Source organism: Nicotiana attenuata, unplaced genomic scaffold (genome assembly GCF_001879085.1).
Source record: "Nicotiana attenuata strain UT unplaced genomic scaffold, NIATTr2, whole genome shotgun sequence".
Taxonomy (NCBI): domain Eukaryota; kingdom Viridiplantae; phylum Streptophyta; class Magnoliopsida; order Solanales; family Solanaceae; genus Nicotiana; species Nicotiana attenuata.
In genome coordinates, this window is record NW_017672047.1 from 23,456 (window position 1) to 41,706 (window position 18,251).

At 38.2% G+C, this 18,251-nt stretch overlaps 1 protein-coding gene across 1 annotated transcript; it reads right to left on the reverse strand.

The window, feature by feature from the left end:
- Positions 1-2,380: 2,380 nt before the first annotated feature.
- On the reverse strand, positions 2,381-5,566 carry LOC109211524 (biotin carboxyl carrier protein of acetyl-CoA carboxylase 1, chloroplastic-like). The gene is made up of 7 exons (XM_019375062.1): positions 5,205-5,566; positions 5,056-5,109; positions 4,473-4,606; positions 4,091-4,391; positions 3,274-3,345; positions 2,732-2,797; positions 2,381-2,647 (listed from the first exon to the last, which is right to left on the reverse strand). Exons 1-7 carry the CDS (start codon positions 5,334-5,336, stop codon positions 2,624-2,626), a joined length of 783 nt encoding a protein of 260 aa, XP_019230607.1. The 5' UTR covers positions 5,337-5,566; the 3' UTR covers positions 2,381-2,623.
- Between the last annotated feature and the right edge of the window lie 12,685 nt (positions 5,567-18,251).

Below are 18,251 nucleotides of genomic sequence, written 5' to 3' on the forward strand. Positions count from 1 at the left end.
CATAAACTGCTTCTCACCAAAAGTACTTTTGAGAAAAGCACTTTTAAAAAAAAGCACTTCTTCAAATAAGCTGATTTTTACAGCTTGGCCAAACGAGCTATTAGGCTATTTCTATTAAGTTCAAACAATACATACTCCAAATTTCTCACAAAATCATAATCGAAATTTAAGAAGATTAGCGTTGAACAAGATGAGATGTTAGGTTTCTCGCGTCCGATTTTGCATTTTGTAGTTGTGATAGGTATGTATAAACTTGAGGAAAAAAGAGAACACATACTCACGGATATTTCACGCCTAAAGATACACAAAATAAGAAAACCAAAAAAAAATAATTCGGAGAAATATTGATTATGGGAGAAGGCATGAATGAGTGTTGACTGAGTGTCTCGATCAATGGTTACACTAAAAATAGGGAACTGATTTCGTTTTCATTTTTTGTTTGCATATGATACTTTTTTATTAATTAAATTAAATATTTATGGGTGAAAAATGAGGAGAGAGTTATAGTACGGTAGGTTGGTGATGAAAAAAAGATGAGGTTGTTATTGTTAGAGGGAATGGTAAAAGAAAAAGGTCTTATTGATATTTGGCTACACATTTGCAAACTTGTAACTGGGCTAAAATAGTGCAAGGTCTACTTATGAAGTGCATTATTGTGTAATTTTGTCTTTTAAAAACGGGTCAAATATGGATAAGAACCATATTATCAATTTTGAAAATGGGTAACCAATGGGTCTAACTTTTACATTTATAAAGCCTCAAATTGCGGGTTCCTCAAGTTAGGGAGACTAAGAATTCCCCCAAAAGTGATCATATGTAAGAAGTCATGGATAATATGGTTACCCATATTATCCGCTTATAACTCATTTTTTATCCGTATTAAATATGGGTCGGGTCGGATAATTGATTCATTTTTTCATTACTCATTTTCGACCCGAACCATATCCGACCTGGCCCACCCGCTTGCCACTCCTAGTCATGACTCAGGTAGTGAAGTAGATTGGATCTTCGATTATCAGTAAGATAGTACTATAGTTGTAGAACCTAAAAAATGTAGATTAGTGTCAACTATCAATCTTAGAATTGTATAATGATAAAAGAATCGTTGTCAAAGAATAATTTGCTTGAAGTGAATTGGAAAGACAGTATTCGTGAAGTTAAAAGTACCTTTTACAAAACTGATTGTTCTGTTATTAGTTATCACACTTTCATCCCTAATTGTGAATATGCCGATAAATAATAAATTGTATAATAAATTTGACGAGGAAGTCATGGATTCGAGACGTGAAAACAGTCTCTTGCAGAAATGCATAATACCCTTGTGGTTCAGTCCTTCCCCGAACCCCGCGCATAGCGGAAGCTTAGTGCACCAGGCTGGCTTTTTATAATCCATTGTGTCTTTCTCCCGTCTATCTGTACTAGTTGAAGCAATGATAAAGTCGCCTATTTGTTTGAGGAGAAATGCAAAACAAAAATAGATTGCACGCTTAATAAGAACTTGTTATGTTGTTGACTCGTAAAAATAGCACGGGCTAGCCAGTTTTCGGACTGGTGATTCAAACATAGCCAGCATTTGCAAAGTCATAAAAAATAGCCACTATTTTGCTGCAACAAGGAAAGTTCCAGCATAATATACTGAAGATCGGTGCACATGTGTATGAATTTCCAGCATATTATGCTGGAACTCTAACACGCGGAAAGTTCCAGTATATTATGCTGGGCCGATATATTATTTTGAACAGCGTTTTCGTTCAAATTTATCCTTACATGAAAAGTGACTAAATTACGATTGGTTATTTTTGAATGACCACTTGTAAACCTGGCTATTTTTGAGTTTCTCCCTGTTGACTCAGCTTTGGAATTATGGGCCTCATGACAAGCTAAGTAGGCGTTGGTCCCCGGCCAAGCAAGAAAATTTGATGGCATTGTATTTCAAAATAAATGTCGAGTCTGAAATAATATTTCAAAACTAGTGAATTGTTGGATCCTAGGGCCTAGACCTACATTTCTTTGCCTATAAAGCAAACAACAAAGCTCATAGGCATATATCTTGAACTGGACCACATTTGAACACTAAACTAGATTAGGTTGAAACCATCCATCATATCTCAGCTCATACCATTAAAGAACTTTATTCTAATATCAAGAAACCCGTGATAGTCAACTTGCACAAGACTCGAAAGTCGAAACCTCGATGATGGTAGGCTCGTCCCTCTATCATTCTCTACTTAAATCTCATCCACTGCAAAGTTCAAACTTGTGACGTGTGCCTAACCCACACATATCACACGCTGTGTAGTCCCATTGAATCAAAGCCTTGGGGACACATAGCATTAAAGTACTTGAAGAGAGAGATAGTGGAGTGATGATAGACTAGAGATATAAGTAACTCAACAAACAACTTTATAAAGATAGATTCATCGTTCCAAAATTTATGAGCAGCATAAGCAATGACAAATAAAATTTATAAATATGATCATAGATTTGAACTACAGTCATATGGTGATCCAATCTCTGTGAAGAGCATATCTGCCTTGACCTAAAAACAGATTTTTCCCTCAATAACTATAGAATATCACTCTGCGCCTGCCACCTATGTTGCACACCAGGACAACCCTTTTATTCAAGGTTCAATGACAAATAGAGGCTGCAAGAAGAGATTGGGAATCACATAAAGCACAAGTAGACTCAAACTAGTCTAAAGGTATATGCTAGAGAAAGACTGACATACCGTGTCCACGCTAACGGGCTTTCCATCATCTGCAATTATGTCAACTATGGTTCCAGATGAATCAGCCTGATAAGGAATTCAAAAATGATGAATCGAGTAGGTAAAAGAGGAACTAAAAACTTGTAGGTCATGGTGCGACTCTCCCCAGAGCCCGAGTAATTACGGTTGAGTTAACTCAACAGTTTTCAAAAGTCAGAATTGACGATGCCATTCAATTCTAAACATTCAACAAGACAATGATTTCAGGTAATTTTGCAACCAACTTCACCAAAATGGAAAATGTTGAGAGGAGCTCCTTTTTATGACACATCACTTACCTATTTACTTCATTTATATAGGCCTCCAATTACCAATTTACCATGAGAATGGATGCAACAAAAAAGAAAAAACTGAAAATACAACACTTAGACATGTTCCACATTAGAAATTATCTGATTATATATGTTTCTACCCAATCAAAATCATCTTTTTATGAATCTATCTATCACAGCAAGTATAGAACTGATTTTGCACATGAACACAAATCTTAATCCAGAACTTACCTCAATTTCATTCATCAATTTCATGGCCTCAATGATGCAAACTACTTGCCCTTTCTGGACCTTGTCTCCTACCTGTTAGTTCGCCATTTTAGTCAGGGTCACGAGAAAACAACAAGACGAAGAATGTATAAAGGTAAAGGGAAAAGAAGCTGCAGGCAAGCACATAGTAGCAAACATTCTCTACTTTGGTCGCTAGAAGATGTGAAAAGTGTTATAGTGAATTTGCCCTTGATTTAATATTTCTCTGGTTTCCTGACTAATCCAAACATTTAATGCCAAATTTTGACATAAAATTAAGGAATCCGGGGTCATGCTATAGTGCAACATGAAAGAATTAATCCCCTTTTCATTCTTTTTTCTAGAAAATTTCAGGATGTTCTTTTGCCTATAGAACACTATATATAGACCAAAAATTAACAGCTCCCCTCCCAAAAAAAGGGGCAAAAGAGGGACAAATTGGGGGAAAGGAAAAAACAGTAAACAGCAGCAGCAAAATTTCAGACTGCCAAAATGTGCGATCTACTGAAACAGTGGGAGTAGGCCCCTGCTCTGACAAATTTACTCCAAACTTCAAACTATTAGTATTAGAGCAATGACACAAGTTTAATTGCTTCATAGTAATTGTTCATAACTGCTCCATTCTTCTTTTCCGCCCTTCACTTTAATTGCTAATTTACTAAATATATGGAGTGATTAAACCAAGGTACTCCTTAGCCTACTTCGTAATGAGACTCTTAACTTTTGGCAAAATATCAGAATACCCTGCTCTTGGTCCAATGGCTACTATAACACAGGTGAAAGCGATATGTGTGTTTACCTTTACAAAAGGTGGTGCCCCTGGGGCAGGCGATCGGTAGAATGTTCCAGCCATTGGACATTTCATCGGAGGATGTGAAGACTTAGGCTTTGAAGGCGCAGGTGGCGGAAGTGCAGGAGCTGCTGGAGCCGCAGGAGCAGGGGCACTTGCAGGAGGCAACTGTGGTTGATAAAAGCCCTGCTGAACAGAAGGTGGGGCCATAACAACAGGTGGCTGGGGCAATGCCGCCTTCTTCCTTATAAGGATTTCACAATCCTTTTGCTTCAGCTGCAGCTCCACAATATCCCTCGAATCTACAAGCCTAAGCACAAAAACCCAAAAACTTTTAACTCTAGCAAAAGACAAGAAAACGAACTAAACAGGTGACGAGAGCTCAACGCACTCAACAAGATCGGCTGCTTGAGACATGAATGCTTGAATGGACGAAGCATCTGGAATTGAGTACTCAGTGTTTGGGACTTCCTCCAAGCTTTTCTCAGAAACTGGTTTTGAATTGGTCGACTTGTCAATAGCAACCTTACAACAACAACAACAACAACAACAACTAAGCCTCAGTCTCAAACAAGCTAGGGTTGGCTGTTTGAATCCCGACTGACCATGTTACTTCATATAAACTCATTTCACGCCAATAATGTACACACACAAAAAAAGTACTAGAAGTTGTTTATAATTACTACTCTCAAAAGCAATCTTATATTTACAAAATTCATTCAATCAAGTAAGCTCGAATCCAAAATAATTGGGGTCGACCATATGAATCTTCTGTCTCTCTTTTTTTCCTGATAAATCAGAATATATAATGATTCAAATGATTCCTTATAACTGAACTATATTTATTTAGCTATCAGCCTTACAGCAACCTCCTAATCTAAAATTACACAATCAGACTAATAATTTTATCACAGAACTTTTCTTTATGGGGCTCAAAATTTTAACAAGAAACCTGGAATATCAAAGAAAATTACCTCATTGAGCTGGGCATTCACCTTAAACACCTGAGATTGGAATCGACTGGACCCCTGAAGGAAAACACACACACACACACCCCCTAAATTCAATCAAATGCATGGTAAAGTTTCAATCTTTAAGATTTAACGTCAAAGGGAAAACAAACCTGAAGACGAGGGAGCAATGCAGGCGTGGATCTCAAGGAAACGGAGACATGGGGTTGTTGGGTCGAGGTGGAATGGGAAGAAGCAACGGATAAAACAGAAATCTTGGGACAAGGAACACTGAAAGAAGCCATTGGAAAAAAGGGGATTTTTCAAGAAAATTGTGATTGTGAGTGGGAATTGGAGGGTTTTGTAGAAGAGAAATGGACGGTGAAATTGATGAGATTTAGCAAGGGAAATCCGAAGAAAAGGAATTGGAAGAAAAGGGGGGCGATACACACGAGGGGAAGGGGACGATGCGTTTTAAGCTGGCACTACCAGTTTGCCAGATGAGTGGAACAAAAGGGTTAAAAACTACTATAGTGTATTTTAGCCTAATAAATGTAACAGAAAGTTGGTTGCCTAGTCTTACATTGTGAAAGTTTGGTTTTGTTGTTTTGACTTATTTCCTTTGCTTAGACTTTTGAACTGGTGGTGTAATTTTAGCAAAGTTACTTTCTACACCAAAAATATTGATATTCCATAGTTAATATACATATATTAAATATTTGCCGATGATATTATTGAATGTGTGACTATACAATATGAAAATCTCAAAAATATATTTCTTTACATTTATTGATGTTTGGATTAAAAATAAGGAATTGTCAACTTGTATGACTATCGGGAACTCGCCTCAATATTTACCCGTAATAGACAAAGTAACAAAGTTATTTGCACCTCATAACCAACAAATCCTATCCTTCCCTTCTAGTTGTAAAAGACGTGATAATTGAAATCTATTCAATTCTTGTTAAAATTGTAAAACTAACTACTTTGCAACACCTTTACACGTAAAACATCAGAAGGCAAAAACACAGATGGTATCCATGTTGCAAGATCCAGAGGTGTCAACATTTTCAATAGTCTTATTGCAAAGTTGAAAGTATATTTAGATCAAAAACATAGTCTAAAAGATATTAGATAAGATGCAATAACCTTAACATATTATTATCGTGTACTATAAATATCTATAATTAGAACTACTATATAAGAACTAAACAATATATTCATCTTTGCAGGTTGAGATGATATCAATTTTTAATACAATTTGTCAATATAATAAAACTCATTTTTCTCATAAAATGAATATAATGTTGCATTTATTTTAATGTCGACCGAGATGTACACGTGCAACGCACTTACTCTATAGTGATTAAAGGCTGAAAATAACAACTTAAGATTGATAATAAATCTATCTATACTAATATTAAAAGCACGAAACCCCTTAGAGAAATATCATTCGCAATTTTACCCTTTAAAAATAGATTTCACATTGGATAAAATAGTCATTTAATTAATTTTTTAATATTTAAAATTAACTAAAATTTTGATTAGTAAATCTTTCCTTATTAGAGGTAGGTAAGAAGTCTTAAATTTCAGGACTTAAATATCAATTGGTATTTTATCATATATAAATGCTTTCCTTGTTTAAACTCCATACATATATAATGTAATTATAATTATTTTCATATTACTTTTAGTGGATGTAGTTCTATGAAAAAAAAAGAATAAACTAACGTGTGTTTTAACGAAATTAAAGTAATTAATAGATCATGCAACTTTTATGCCTAATATTTAAAAGATCTTTAGGACTTCAAATAAGTAATATAACTTTCCCACATTTAGTTCTTGTATAAGTTGTAAAAATACCAACTAGGACATTTTGAATATATGTAAAAATAAAGGTTAATACTTTAAAAGTTATCCCTGTCTTGCACCTAATTTTTTTTTGTTTGTTAAATCTTTATATTGGACTTTAAAGCCAATAAATATTTTAATTATCTTAAATAAATTATTTTTTCTTTGAATAATATAACATAATTATAATTCCTTTCATGCTATTATATGTGGACTAAACTAGTTCATATTATATTTGAACTAATTATCTCTCCAAACAATATTTTTCTTTTTAGTAATTTTTCTTATGTATAATATCTTTAAAAATTACACTTAATAATTAAGATAAATGAAAAGATAATATTTAAAAATATAAGAGAGAGAGAGAGAGAGAGAGAGAGAGAGAGAGAGAGACTAGAAAAGTATTTAGTAACACTAATAGTCAAATACAAATATCCAAAAGCAAAATATCAGATCGATTTTTTATTACTTAAAATAGAATCTGTAGTAAATAAAATTATAATTAAAGTTAAATATTTAAATTTTGGGTGAACTAATATTAAGAATTTTAATCAATAAGAAATAAAATATTTTCTTTAATGTTGAGAACAAATAATTAAGTTTTTGACTTAACTAATTAACAAAATAATTCTATCCCATTCCTTTCTAAATTCATCATATTAGTTAAAAGAAAATTCAAGTTGGAAAAACTATTAGGATACATAAATTTGTTTCAATAAAAAGAGTATTGGTGGTTAAAGCAATCAGAACATAAAACACAATTGGTGATGATATAGTATTAAGAGTAAAATTAAAATAATACAAAGCAATAATAATGAAATAATAGAAGATGATTTATTTGAGTAGTCATTAATTTTTTTTCTCTTGCAACAAATGACAGCTCCATATATCTTTTATATTGTCGTTAGAGTTTTTTTTTTCTTCTTCTTTTTTTCTGATCTAGACCGTTAATACTCACTAGATTTTCTCTTCAATCATGATAAATATTTTGAGAATTCTTATTTTTAAATGTTTTTATCGTGTTTGTATGCGTACAATAGACCCTTATGGTCCGGGTCTTTCCTGAACCCCGCGCATAGTGGGAGCTTAATGCACCAGACTTCCCTTTTTGTATATTCAGGATATATTGAATGCAATTACTATGTTAATGTAATAACATTAAAATTTAGCATTTATATATATATATATATATATATATATATATATATATTGATGAGCGCGAGTTACACGTGCAACGCACGTACAAAGAACAAGTAAGAATAAAAACGAAAAAGGGAAAAGATAAAAATGAAAGAAAAAAGCGAAATCTGATTTAGACGTGATTATGGGTGTAGTTGACGAAGTTTGATGAAATTTGCGAGTTTGACTTGTTTTCATAAAATTGATTAATGTTTGTTGGCTACCGGATGAAAACCGTATTTGTGGGTTATGCGAGTGAAAAATGCTTTTTCCAAGTGTATTTTCATGTAAATTTTTCAATTATAGTTAGTAAAGATAAATTAGGGAGAAATAGTTTTTGATTAACATTTAGGGCACCCCATAAATTGAAAAAATTGAAAAATTATATTTTGCATAGGAAAATATCAATTGTTCACTGTTGGGTGAGATGTTTGATTTTTAAGTCAAAGTTAGAGGGTAAAAATGATTTTTCCCCGAGGAAAAAATGTTATGAATATGCTACATTCTCAATTCCTAATATCGTACGTGGGATAACATTCAAACACCATCCTTTTTACAGCTATGTTTAATTTATTTTGTTAGATCAGTTTTTATAAAAGAGAAACTTTCAGAAATCACTATGTTTTAGTGGTTATTAGCTAGTTGTAGCTACCATTTACTATATTACTTCCTATAGCTATGTTTTCAGGTTTTTAGAGTGTATTCGATGTATTTAAGCTACCGTATTCATGAATACAGTAGCATTTCTAGGCGTGAAACAGGGGATTACAACTAGACAGATTTTTGTATATATTCGACTGTATCCATGGCGTGAAACAGGGGATTACAGCTAGGCAGAATATTGTATTCGACTGTATTTGCGATATGTATTTGTGAATACAGTAACGTAAATAGCGCAATTCATGGTCTATTCAGCTGTTTTAAACGGAAAGTGAATCAATTAACATAATAGACTCCTAATATAACTCAACAAACTCAATTATAACACATAAAATTTGTATTTCCAGTTATAAAAAAGATTCTCAACCGAAAAACACCCCAAAAACATAGCAATCTTCAGAGAAAATATGTTGAAAATTTTTCCAGCCGATAAATACAACAAAAACATAGCAATTTGAATACATATATACATCTGAATACATAAATTATATTAATTCAAAAATTATATGAAAACCACGAGACAGTGAATACAATGAAATACATGGAATACAACGAGATATATTGAAATACATTGGAAAAAAAGACAATGAATACAATGAAATACATCGAGATACATTGAAATACATTGAAATATATTGACAGAAAATTCAAGTTGCTCAGCCCCAAACTCCGTCGTCTTTGTTCAAGAACAACCCTAATGTCGTCTCGCCGTCACCGTTGCCTCCGGTTGTCGTTGTTACGCCGGAGAAAATTTCTATACCGGATGATTGCTCGCCAGCCCAAAAGTCTTCGTCGGAAAACTCTAATTCTGATGCATTGCCGGAGAGTTATGGTAGTAAGATGAAGGTGGAACATGAGAGAGAGAGAGAGAGAGAGAGAGAGAGAGAGAGAGAGAGAGAGAGAGAGAGGGAGAGAATAGATATGGGGTAGGGGATGAATTTGAACGTATCCCTTCCTTCAACTGGATGGAGAATAGAGGGAGAATACATTAAGCGTATCCCTTCCTTCAACTGGATGGATTTGATGCTTTGCCGGAGAGTTCTGGTATTAAGATGAAGGTGGAAGCTGAGAGAGAGAGAGAGAGAGGGAGAATAGATATGGGGTATGGATACGAGAAATTTGAGGGGATAGGAGAAATTTGCGTGGAGAAAGAAAAATAATACAAAGCTTATTTTATGGCTTAAGGGTAGGAGGTGACCATAAATAGATATTTGGCTATAAAAAATCAAAAGGTAGCTATGGAATATAATTTTTTAAAAGGGTATTTATTTAAAATAAACAAGGTATCAACCTTTGCTATAGGAGGTAATGTGAACTAAATTCTGTGTTTCCGAGGCCTTGAAAACCTCATTTAGAGTTGCCTCGATTTGCTTGCACAGTCCGGGCGCGTAGCCGGAAAGCTTAAATATGGAAATCTGTGAAAAATGATAACATTTGGCTAATAAATGAACTAATTTGACTTCGGTCAACGTTTTGGATAAACGGACCCGGACCCGTAAAATATGGGACTTGGGCGTATGCCCGAGATCGAATTTCGAGGTCCCTAGCCCGAGAAATGAATTTTCAAAGAAAATTATTTTCTGAAATTGTTTAAAGTATTTTGAAATGAAATTTGATTAGAACATGATGGTATCAGGCCCGTATTTTGGTTCCGGCGCCGGGTACAGGTCTTATATATGATTTAAGACGTTTTTGTAGAATTTGGTGAAAAACGGATGTCATTTGACGTGATTCGGACCTAAATTGCAAAAGTTGATGTTTTATGAAGTTTGAGAAAAAATCTTTGATTTTGAGGTTTAATTCTTTGTTATTGAGGATATTTTGGTGATTTGATCGCACGGATAAGTTCGTATGATGTCATTGAGTTAGTGTGTATGTTTGGTTAGGAGCCCCGAGGGCTCGGGTGTGTTTCGGATGTGTTTCGGGAGGTTTTGGACTTATAAAAAGTTGCAGGTTTTTCTGCTGTTCAGTGCCCAGGGATTTTGTTCTTCGCGTTCGCGTGGGCCCACTCGCGAACGCGTAAGGAAAGTATCCCAGGTGCCCAATTTCTTCTACGCGAATGCGAAGCTCGAGACGCGAACGCGAAGCCGAGGGGGGAGGTCCTTCGCGAACGCGTCCTTGCACTCGCGAACGCGTAAGGTTCTGGGGAGGGGGTCACCAATTTGTTCATCGCGAACGCGGCCACTGATCCGCGAACACGAGGCTCGAGTAGTTTCTACTCCGCGAACGCGAAGGCTTATCAAGCCTAACCCACCGCGAACGGGAGGGACCTGCCGCGAATGCGATGAGTATTTTCGCCCAGTGATTTTTAAAAAGACCAAAACAGAACACTTACGGGATTTTCATAAACTTTCAAAAACCTCTTCTTCTCCAAAGCTCTTAGGCGATTTTTGAAGCATTTCCTCACCATAATCTCTTGGGTAAGTAATCTTTAACTTATTTTCTTCCATTTTTATCAACGCCCACTAGATTTTTAGGCCTAAAACATGTGATTAAGGGTAGAAAATTAGGGATTTGGGTAGAGCTAGGGCTTTTTATATATTTATGATTTCGACCTCGTTTTGGGGTCGAATTTTGGAACAAATTATATATTTGGGCTCGTGGGTGAATGCGTGACCGGATTTTGGTCCGAACCCCGTGTTTCGACCAAGCGGGCCGGGGTCAATTTTTGGATTTTTGGGAAGAATGATTGAAAAGCTATAATTAAGAATTGGAATTGGATTGTTTAGCATTCATTGATGTTATTAAGTCGATTATGTATAGATTCTATTGTGTTGGAGCCAAAATTCGAAAGGAAAGGCGGTATTTGAGGATTCAGTTGGCCGTGGAAGTTCGAGGTAAGTGTTCGGTCTAACCTTAGCTTGAGGGATTAGGAGTTGAGTCCTATTTGCTAATTATTTCTTGTTGAGTACGACGTATAGGCATGGTGACGAGTATCTATATGTTGGTGTCGAGCATGACCGTGAGTCTTAAATTGTAGTTTGTTGTGTTCCTAAATGATACTACGGATGCTTTAATTGATGATTCTCGATATTGAGTAAGGATTGAGTTTGTTTTCGTGGAAAGTACTTGTGATTGGGTATTGGTGTTATCTGAGATGATTAGGAGTTGAGTTAAGATTGGTTATAGCTGATTCTCCCTTGCCAGGACGTGTTTATTTTACTGTTAAGTCCCTTGCCAGGACAGTGTAGTTATTGATGATCCCTTGTCGGGATACTTGGCATAGTGGTTGTTGATATTATATACATATGGATCGGGTTGCACGCCGCAACAATAATAAATATGGATCGGGTTGCACGCCGCAACAATATTAAATATGGATCGGGTTGCACGCCGCAACAATATTAAATATGAATCGGGTTGCATGCCGCAACAATGCTAAATATGGATCGGGTTGCACGCCACAACAATATTAAATATGGATCGGGTTGCACGCCGCAACAATGTTAAATGTTATATTGGATCGGGTTGCACGCCGCAACATTATTAAATGTTATATTGGATCGGGTTGCGCGCGGCAACAAAGCTATTATCATTGTTTGGGTTGTAGATTCTGAGCTGTTCTTTCATATTTTTCTTAAGTTTCTGCTGGATTTGATATGTTTCCCCGAAGCATGTACCCCCCTCCCATTTAGACTGTTATTTCTGTTATTTTTCCGTCGTATATTATATAACTGCACAGGTTTTTTCTGGAGTCTGGTCCTAGCCTCATCACTACCTCGCCGGGGTTAGGCCAGACACTTACCAGCACATGGGGTCGGTTGTGCTGATGCTACACTCTGCACTATGTGCAGATACCAGAGCAGCTTTTGGGCAGTAGCACTTGGGGAGCCAGCCTTCAGTCCACAGAGATTCCGAGGTAGCCCTGCAGACGTCCGCAGGCCCGACGTCTCTTCTATCTACTTATATGTTCTATTTTCATTTGTATCCGAGACAGATTGTATTTCTTTTCTTCAGACATCTGTATGTAGTATTTATAGACGGTCCGTGAATGTTGTGACACCGGTTTCTGGGTAGAGACGCATGTTGGCATTTTCATATTTATTTTGGCATTATATCAGACTAAGTCTTCCGCTAAATTTCATCTTCTGCTATTATTTAAATGTTCATTACCTGTAAATGCAAGTTGTTAAAAGGATTAAAATGAAAGAGTTAAAGATTTCTAAACTTCGTGGCTTGCCTAGCTTCTACGAGTAGGCGCCATCACGACTCCCAAAGGTGGGAAATCCGAGTCGTGATAAGTTGGTATCAGAGCACTAGGTTACATAGGTCTCACAATTCACGGACAAGCTCAGTAGAGTCTGAGGAATCGGTATGGAGACGTCTGTATTTATCCTCCAGAGGCTACCGAGTTAGGAAAACTTCACATTTGTTCTTTCTTGTCGTGCGGTTTGGTTTCTCCATATTAACTGAATTTCTACTCTGTTCTTTCGCAGATGGCGAGAACATGCGCTTCCTCATCTACCGATCAGCAGCCCGAGCCCCCAGCAGCAGCTCCCACGAAGGGCAGAGGGCGAGGCCGAGACCGTGCTAGAGGCCGAGGCAGGGGCATAGCTCAGCCCAGGGCAGCAGCACCCGTAGCGGAGCCTCAGGTTGACTTTGATGATGAGGTTCCGGCCGCAGCGGTTCCGGTCGGCCCAGCTCAGGTCCTAGAGGGGTTTATTGCTACCCCAGTTCTTCAGGATGCTCTGGTCCGTCAGTGGGCCTTATGGAGAGTGTCACTAGGGCAAGTTTACTTCCTGTAGCACCAGCCGTCTCTCAGGCTGGAGGAGGAGCCCAGACTCCTGCTACTCGCACTCCGGAGCAGGTAGCTCCCCAGTTTCAGACTCCAGCGGCTCAGCCAGTTGGAGCAGTTCAGCCGGGTGTGGTAGCTCAGACCGACGATGGTGCAGCTATGTCTGCCGCGTTGCTATAGGATTGATCACACACAAGTGGAATATGATGTTGAGCATGATTTATGCAACAATAAGTAGCATGTTGTCAAGTATTTGCACGTTTATAAAATGATAAACGCGATATTTAAATAATTGAAAGACAGTTACAAAAAGAAAACAAGGAGACAAGTCAGTTTCGGGAAATAAAGGAAATCGTAAATGCTTGAAAATAAGCAATTAAATCCNCAACACATCCTAAAACCTTATTCAAACTTGCTCCAATCATCAAAACACCTCAAACAACATCAAATTACCCAAAACACATCGGATTCAAGCCTAAGTTTCTAAAAATCTTCCGAAATACGCTTTAGATAAAAAACCCAATCAAAACACGTCCGAATGACCTGAAATTTTGCACACATATCCCAAATGACACAATGAAGCTACTACAACTCTCGGAATTCCATTCTGACCCCTGGATCAAAATCTCGCCTATCAACCGGAAATCACCAAAATATCATCTTCGCCCAATTCAAGCCTAATTCTACTCCGGACCTCCAAAACCCATTCCGATCACACTCCTAAGTCATAAATCACCTCCGGAAGCTAACCGAGCCATCGGAACTCACATACGAGCCCTCTAACACATAAGTGAACGTCTGGTTGATTTTTCCAACTCAAACCTTCTTAAAAAAGACTAAGTGTGTCAAACCTCTCCAAACAACCCGGATTCAATCCAACCAACCCGATACCTCAAAACACGGATAAAAACATAAAGAAGCAGAAATGGGGGAAACGGAGCGATAACTCATGAGACGAACGACCGGGTCATCACATCCTCCTGGTAGATCGAGTCCATCGTTCTTGTATTGTGGTGATTGGGGGTCTGGAGACTCGTGTAGATTTATTGCTTCTGGACATGGTTGATTTCGATGTTATATTGGGGATGGACTGGCTATCACCTTACCACGCTATCTTGGACTGTCATGCCAAGACTATGACCTTAGCCTTACCGGGTTTGCCTCGTTTGGAGTGGAGAGGGACTCCTGGTCATTCTACCCGTAGTGTTATTTCTTATGTGAAGGCTCGGCATATGGTCGAGAAGGGGTGTTTGGCATGTTTGGCTTATGTTTGCGATTCTAGTGTTGAGGTCCCTCCTATTGATTCTGTGCTCGTTGTTCGGGAGTTTCCTGAGGTATTTCCTTCAGACCTGCCGGGTATGCCACTCGAAAGGGATATCGACTTTTGCATTGATCTGGTTCCGGGCACTCAGCCCATTTCTATCCCGCCGTATCGCATGGCCCCGCCTGAGTTGAAAGAGTTGAAGGAGCAATTGCAAGACTTGCTTAAGAAGGGTTTCATTAGACCCAGTGTTTCGCCTTAGGGTGCGCCGGTGTTGTTTGTTTAGAAGAAGGATGGGTCAATGAGAATGTGCATCGATTACCGGCAATTGAACAAGGTTACAATCAAGAATAAGTATCTGCTGCCGAGGATTGATGATTTGTTCGACCAGCTTCAGGGTGCCAAGGTATTTTCAAAGATTTACTTGAGATCTTGCTACCACCAGTTGAGGATTAGGGCATCCGATGTCCCTAAGATAACTTTCCGCACTCGGTACGGGCATTATGAGTTCTTGGTGATGTCATTCGGGTTGACAAATGCCCCAGCAGCTTTTATGGATTTGATGAACCGAGTGTTCAGGCCTTATTTAGATTCGTTCGTGATAGTCTTCATTGATGATATATTGATATATTCCCGCAACCAGGAGGAGCACGAGCAGCACCTTAGAGTGGTTCTTCAGACTCTGAGGGATAGTCAGTTATATGCTAAGTTCTCGAAGTGTGAGTTCTGGTTGAGTTCAGTTGCATTTCTGGGTCATGCTGTATCAGCAGAGGGTATTCAGGTGGACCCGAAGAAGATTGAGGCAGTCAAGAACTGGCCTAGACCAGCATCAGCTACAGAGATTCGGAGTTTCTTGGGATTGGCAGGCTACTATCGTCGGTTCGTGGAGGGGTTTTCATCTATTGCAGCCCCGATGACTAGGTTGACCCAGAGGGGTGCCCAGTTCAGATGGTCGGATGAGTGTTAGGCGAGCTTTCAGAAGATCAAGACAGCTTTGACTACGGCACCGGTGTTGGTTTTGCCCACAGGTTCAGGGCCTTATATAGTTTACTGCGATGCATCTCGTGTTGGGCTTGGAGCAGTGTTGATGCAGGTTGGCAAGGTCATTGCCTATGCTTCGCGACAGTTGAAGATCCATGAGAAGAACTATCCGGTTCATGATTTGGGGTTAGCAGCCATTGTCCACGCGTTGAAGATCTGGAGGCGTTATCTGTATGGCGTGGCATGTGAGGTGTTCACGGATCACAAGTGTTTGCAGTATTTGTTCAAGCAAAAGGAGTTGAATTTGAGGCAGAGGAGGTGGTTGGAGTTGTTGAAAGACTATGATATCACCATTTTATATCATTCGGGAAAGGCCAATGTGGTGGTCGATGCCTTGAGTAGGAAGTCAGCCAGTATGGGCAGTTTAGCTTATATTCCGGTCAGTGAGAGGCCGCTTGCTTTGGATGTTCAGGCTTTGGGCAACCAGTTCGTGAGGTTGGATATTTCTGAGCCCAGTGGTGTGTTAGCTTGCACAGTCGCTCGTTCTTTATTATTGGAGCGTATCCGAGATCAGCAGTTTGATGATCCCCATTTGTGTATCCTTAGAGACACGGTGCAGCACGGAGGTGCCAAGCAGGTTACCATAGGTGATGATGGAGTTTTGAGATTGCAGGGCCGAGTTTGTGTGCCCAATGTGGATGGTCTTCGAGAGTTGATATTAGAGGAGGTCCATAGCTCCCGATACTCTATTCATCCGGGCGCCGCGAAGATGTATCAGGATTTGCGGCAGCATTATTGTTGGCGGAGAATGAAGAAGGATATCGTCGCATATGTGGCTCGGTGTTTGAATTGTCAGCAGGTCAAGTACGAGCATCAGAGACCCGGTGGTTCATTTCAGAGGATTGAGCTTCCCGAGTGGAAGTGGGAGCGGATCACTATGGACTTCGTTACTGGACTCCCGCAGACTCGAAAAAAGTTCGATGCAGTGTGGGTCATTGTGGATATAATATTATTATACATGGAATCGAAAGAGGAACATGTACAAGAAACATAGGTTCACGTGCCCCATGCTCCAAACACATAGATACGCCCTGTAGTATATATAGAGTACATTTTATTAAAGCACATATTCATCCATTAAACCATAGCAATGGATGTATTAGGTGCAGTTGCACCCACAGGGCCACGACATAGCTAGACTTGAACTACATTTTATAGTCGTGCATACAAAATAAAAGTTGTCGTAATGATATTCTGCATCCAGACTTAAAATTCTGAATCCGCATATGCATTTAGCTGCAGTTAAATTACTAGACGTAGGAGTTTGATCTGCAGGGATTTTGTTTGCTTCTCAGGAATCCCAGTTTTGCCACGCTCCAAAATCGTAGAAATATATTCATTGTGCTTCTACAATCTGCTCTGTTATCAACTGCTTCATCCCTAATTTGTGAGCAAGAAATTCTCATAGAAGCTTTAGCATTTTGTTTATATACACCTCCCAAATACTTGTTGTAAAAAGGAGACTTTAAAACACCAGAACTTTTGGGAGAAAATGAGCCAGTGGATGCTTTGATGAGGGCATGATTTAGCTGTTTGGCAACAGCTTGAAGTTCAAATGAATCGTAGAGATCGCTGCCATTGTGTCGAGGGCTGAGCCTGAACAATGGGCTAAGAACACATGCGGGAGTAGCAGCTGCCATTTTTCATTTATTTCTTAATTTGGTGACATGATTTTCATCTAATTGTAAAGATTTATAGCTGGAGTAATGAATACGAATATTCAACTCGTTGGAGGTGACGGAGTTAGTTGACGGACTTCACAAAGAAATCTTTAGTTGATTTTTATGCTTCATTGTTGGCACTTTCGTTAGTTGCTAATTAATCCAGGCTTTGGGATAATACACTATCAACTCGTACACATTAATGTCAAACTAATTTGTGATTGGATCAACTACATGCAGGGGCAGACCTACATAAGACCTCAATCAGGTTTTTAGCTAAAATAAGCTTAAAAGAGGGTGAATAGGAAATGGAGGGAAAATGAAAATTTTAAGTGAAATTTTAAGTTCCCCTTGACAATGGGACATTGTCCCATATTGGAAGAGGAAAAGGTACACAAAGATCAGTAGCAAATCACACTTACTGTTGCTTAGTAGTTAAAAAAATGCAGAAGAAAGGAGGAGATGTCAGAAATTCGTATGGAAAATCTGAGAGAATGGACTGCAATTTATAGCCCCAACCTGTTAAGTTCAAAATGAAGAGTTGTAACTCTTCAGAGGCCAGTTACGTAAAATGGCCATGGCCATTTACGCAAATAAAACGGGCAGAGGAAACGTTTTTCCCTTACAAAAAAACGGACAGTCAATGAAACGTATAATTTGAATTATTAATCTTCTGTTACAGATACAGATTACGTTAATATTTACTATTAACAAATAAATTTGGTCCAAAAAATTAATCAATCAATCGATCATTTGACCGAATCCGAATCTGAAGCCGAGCGAGCGACGACGGCGCGAGCCTATTTGAACCGTCAAATCTCGATTCCGAGGT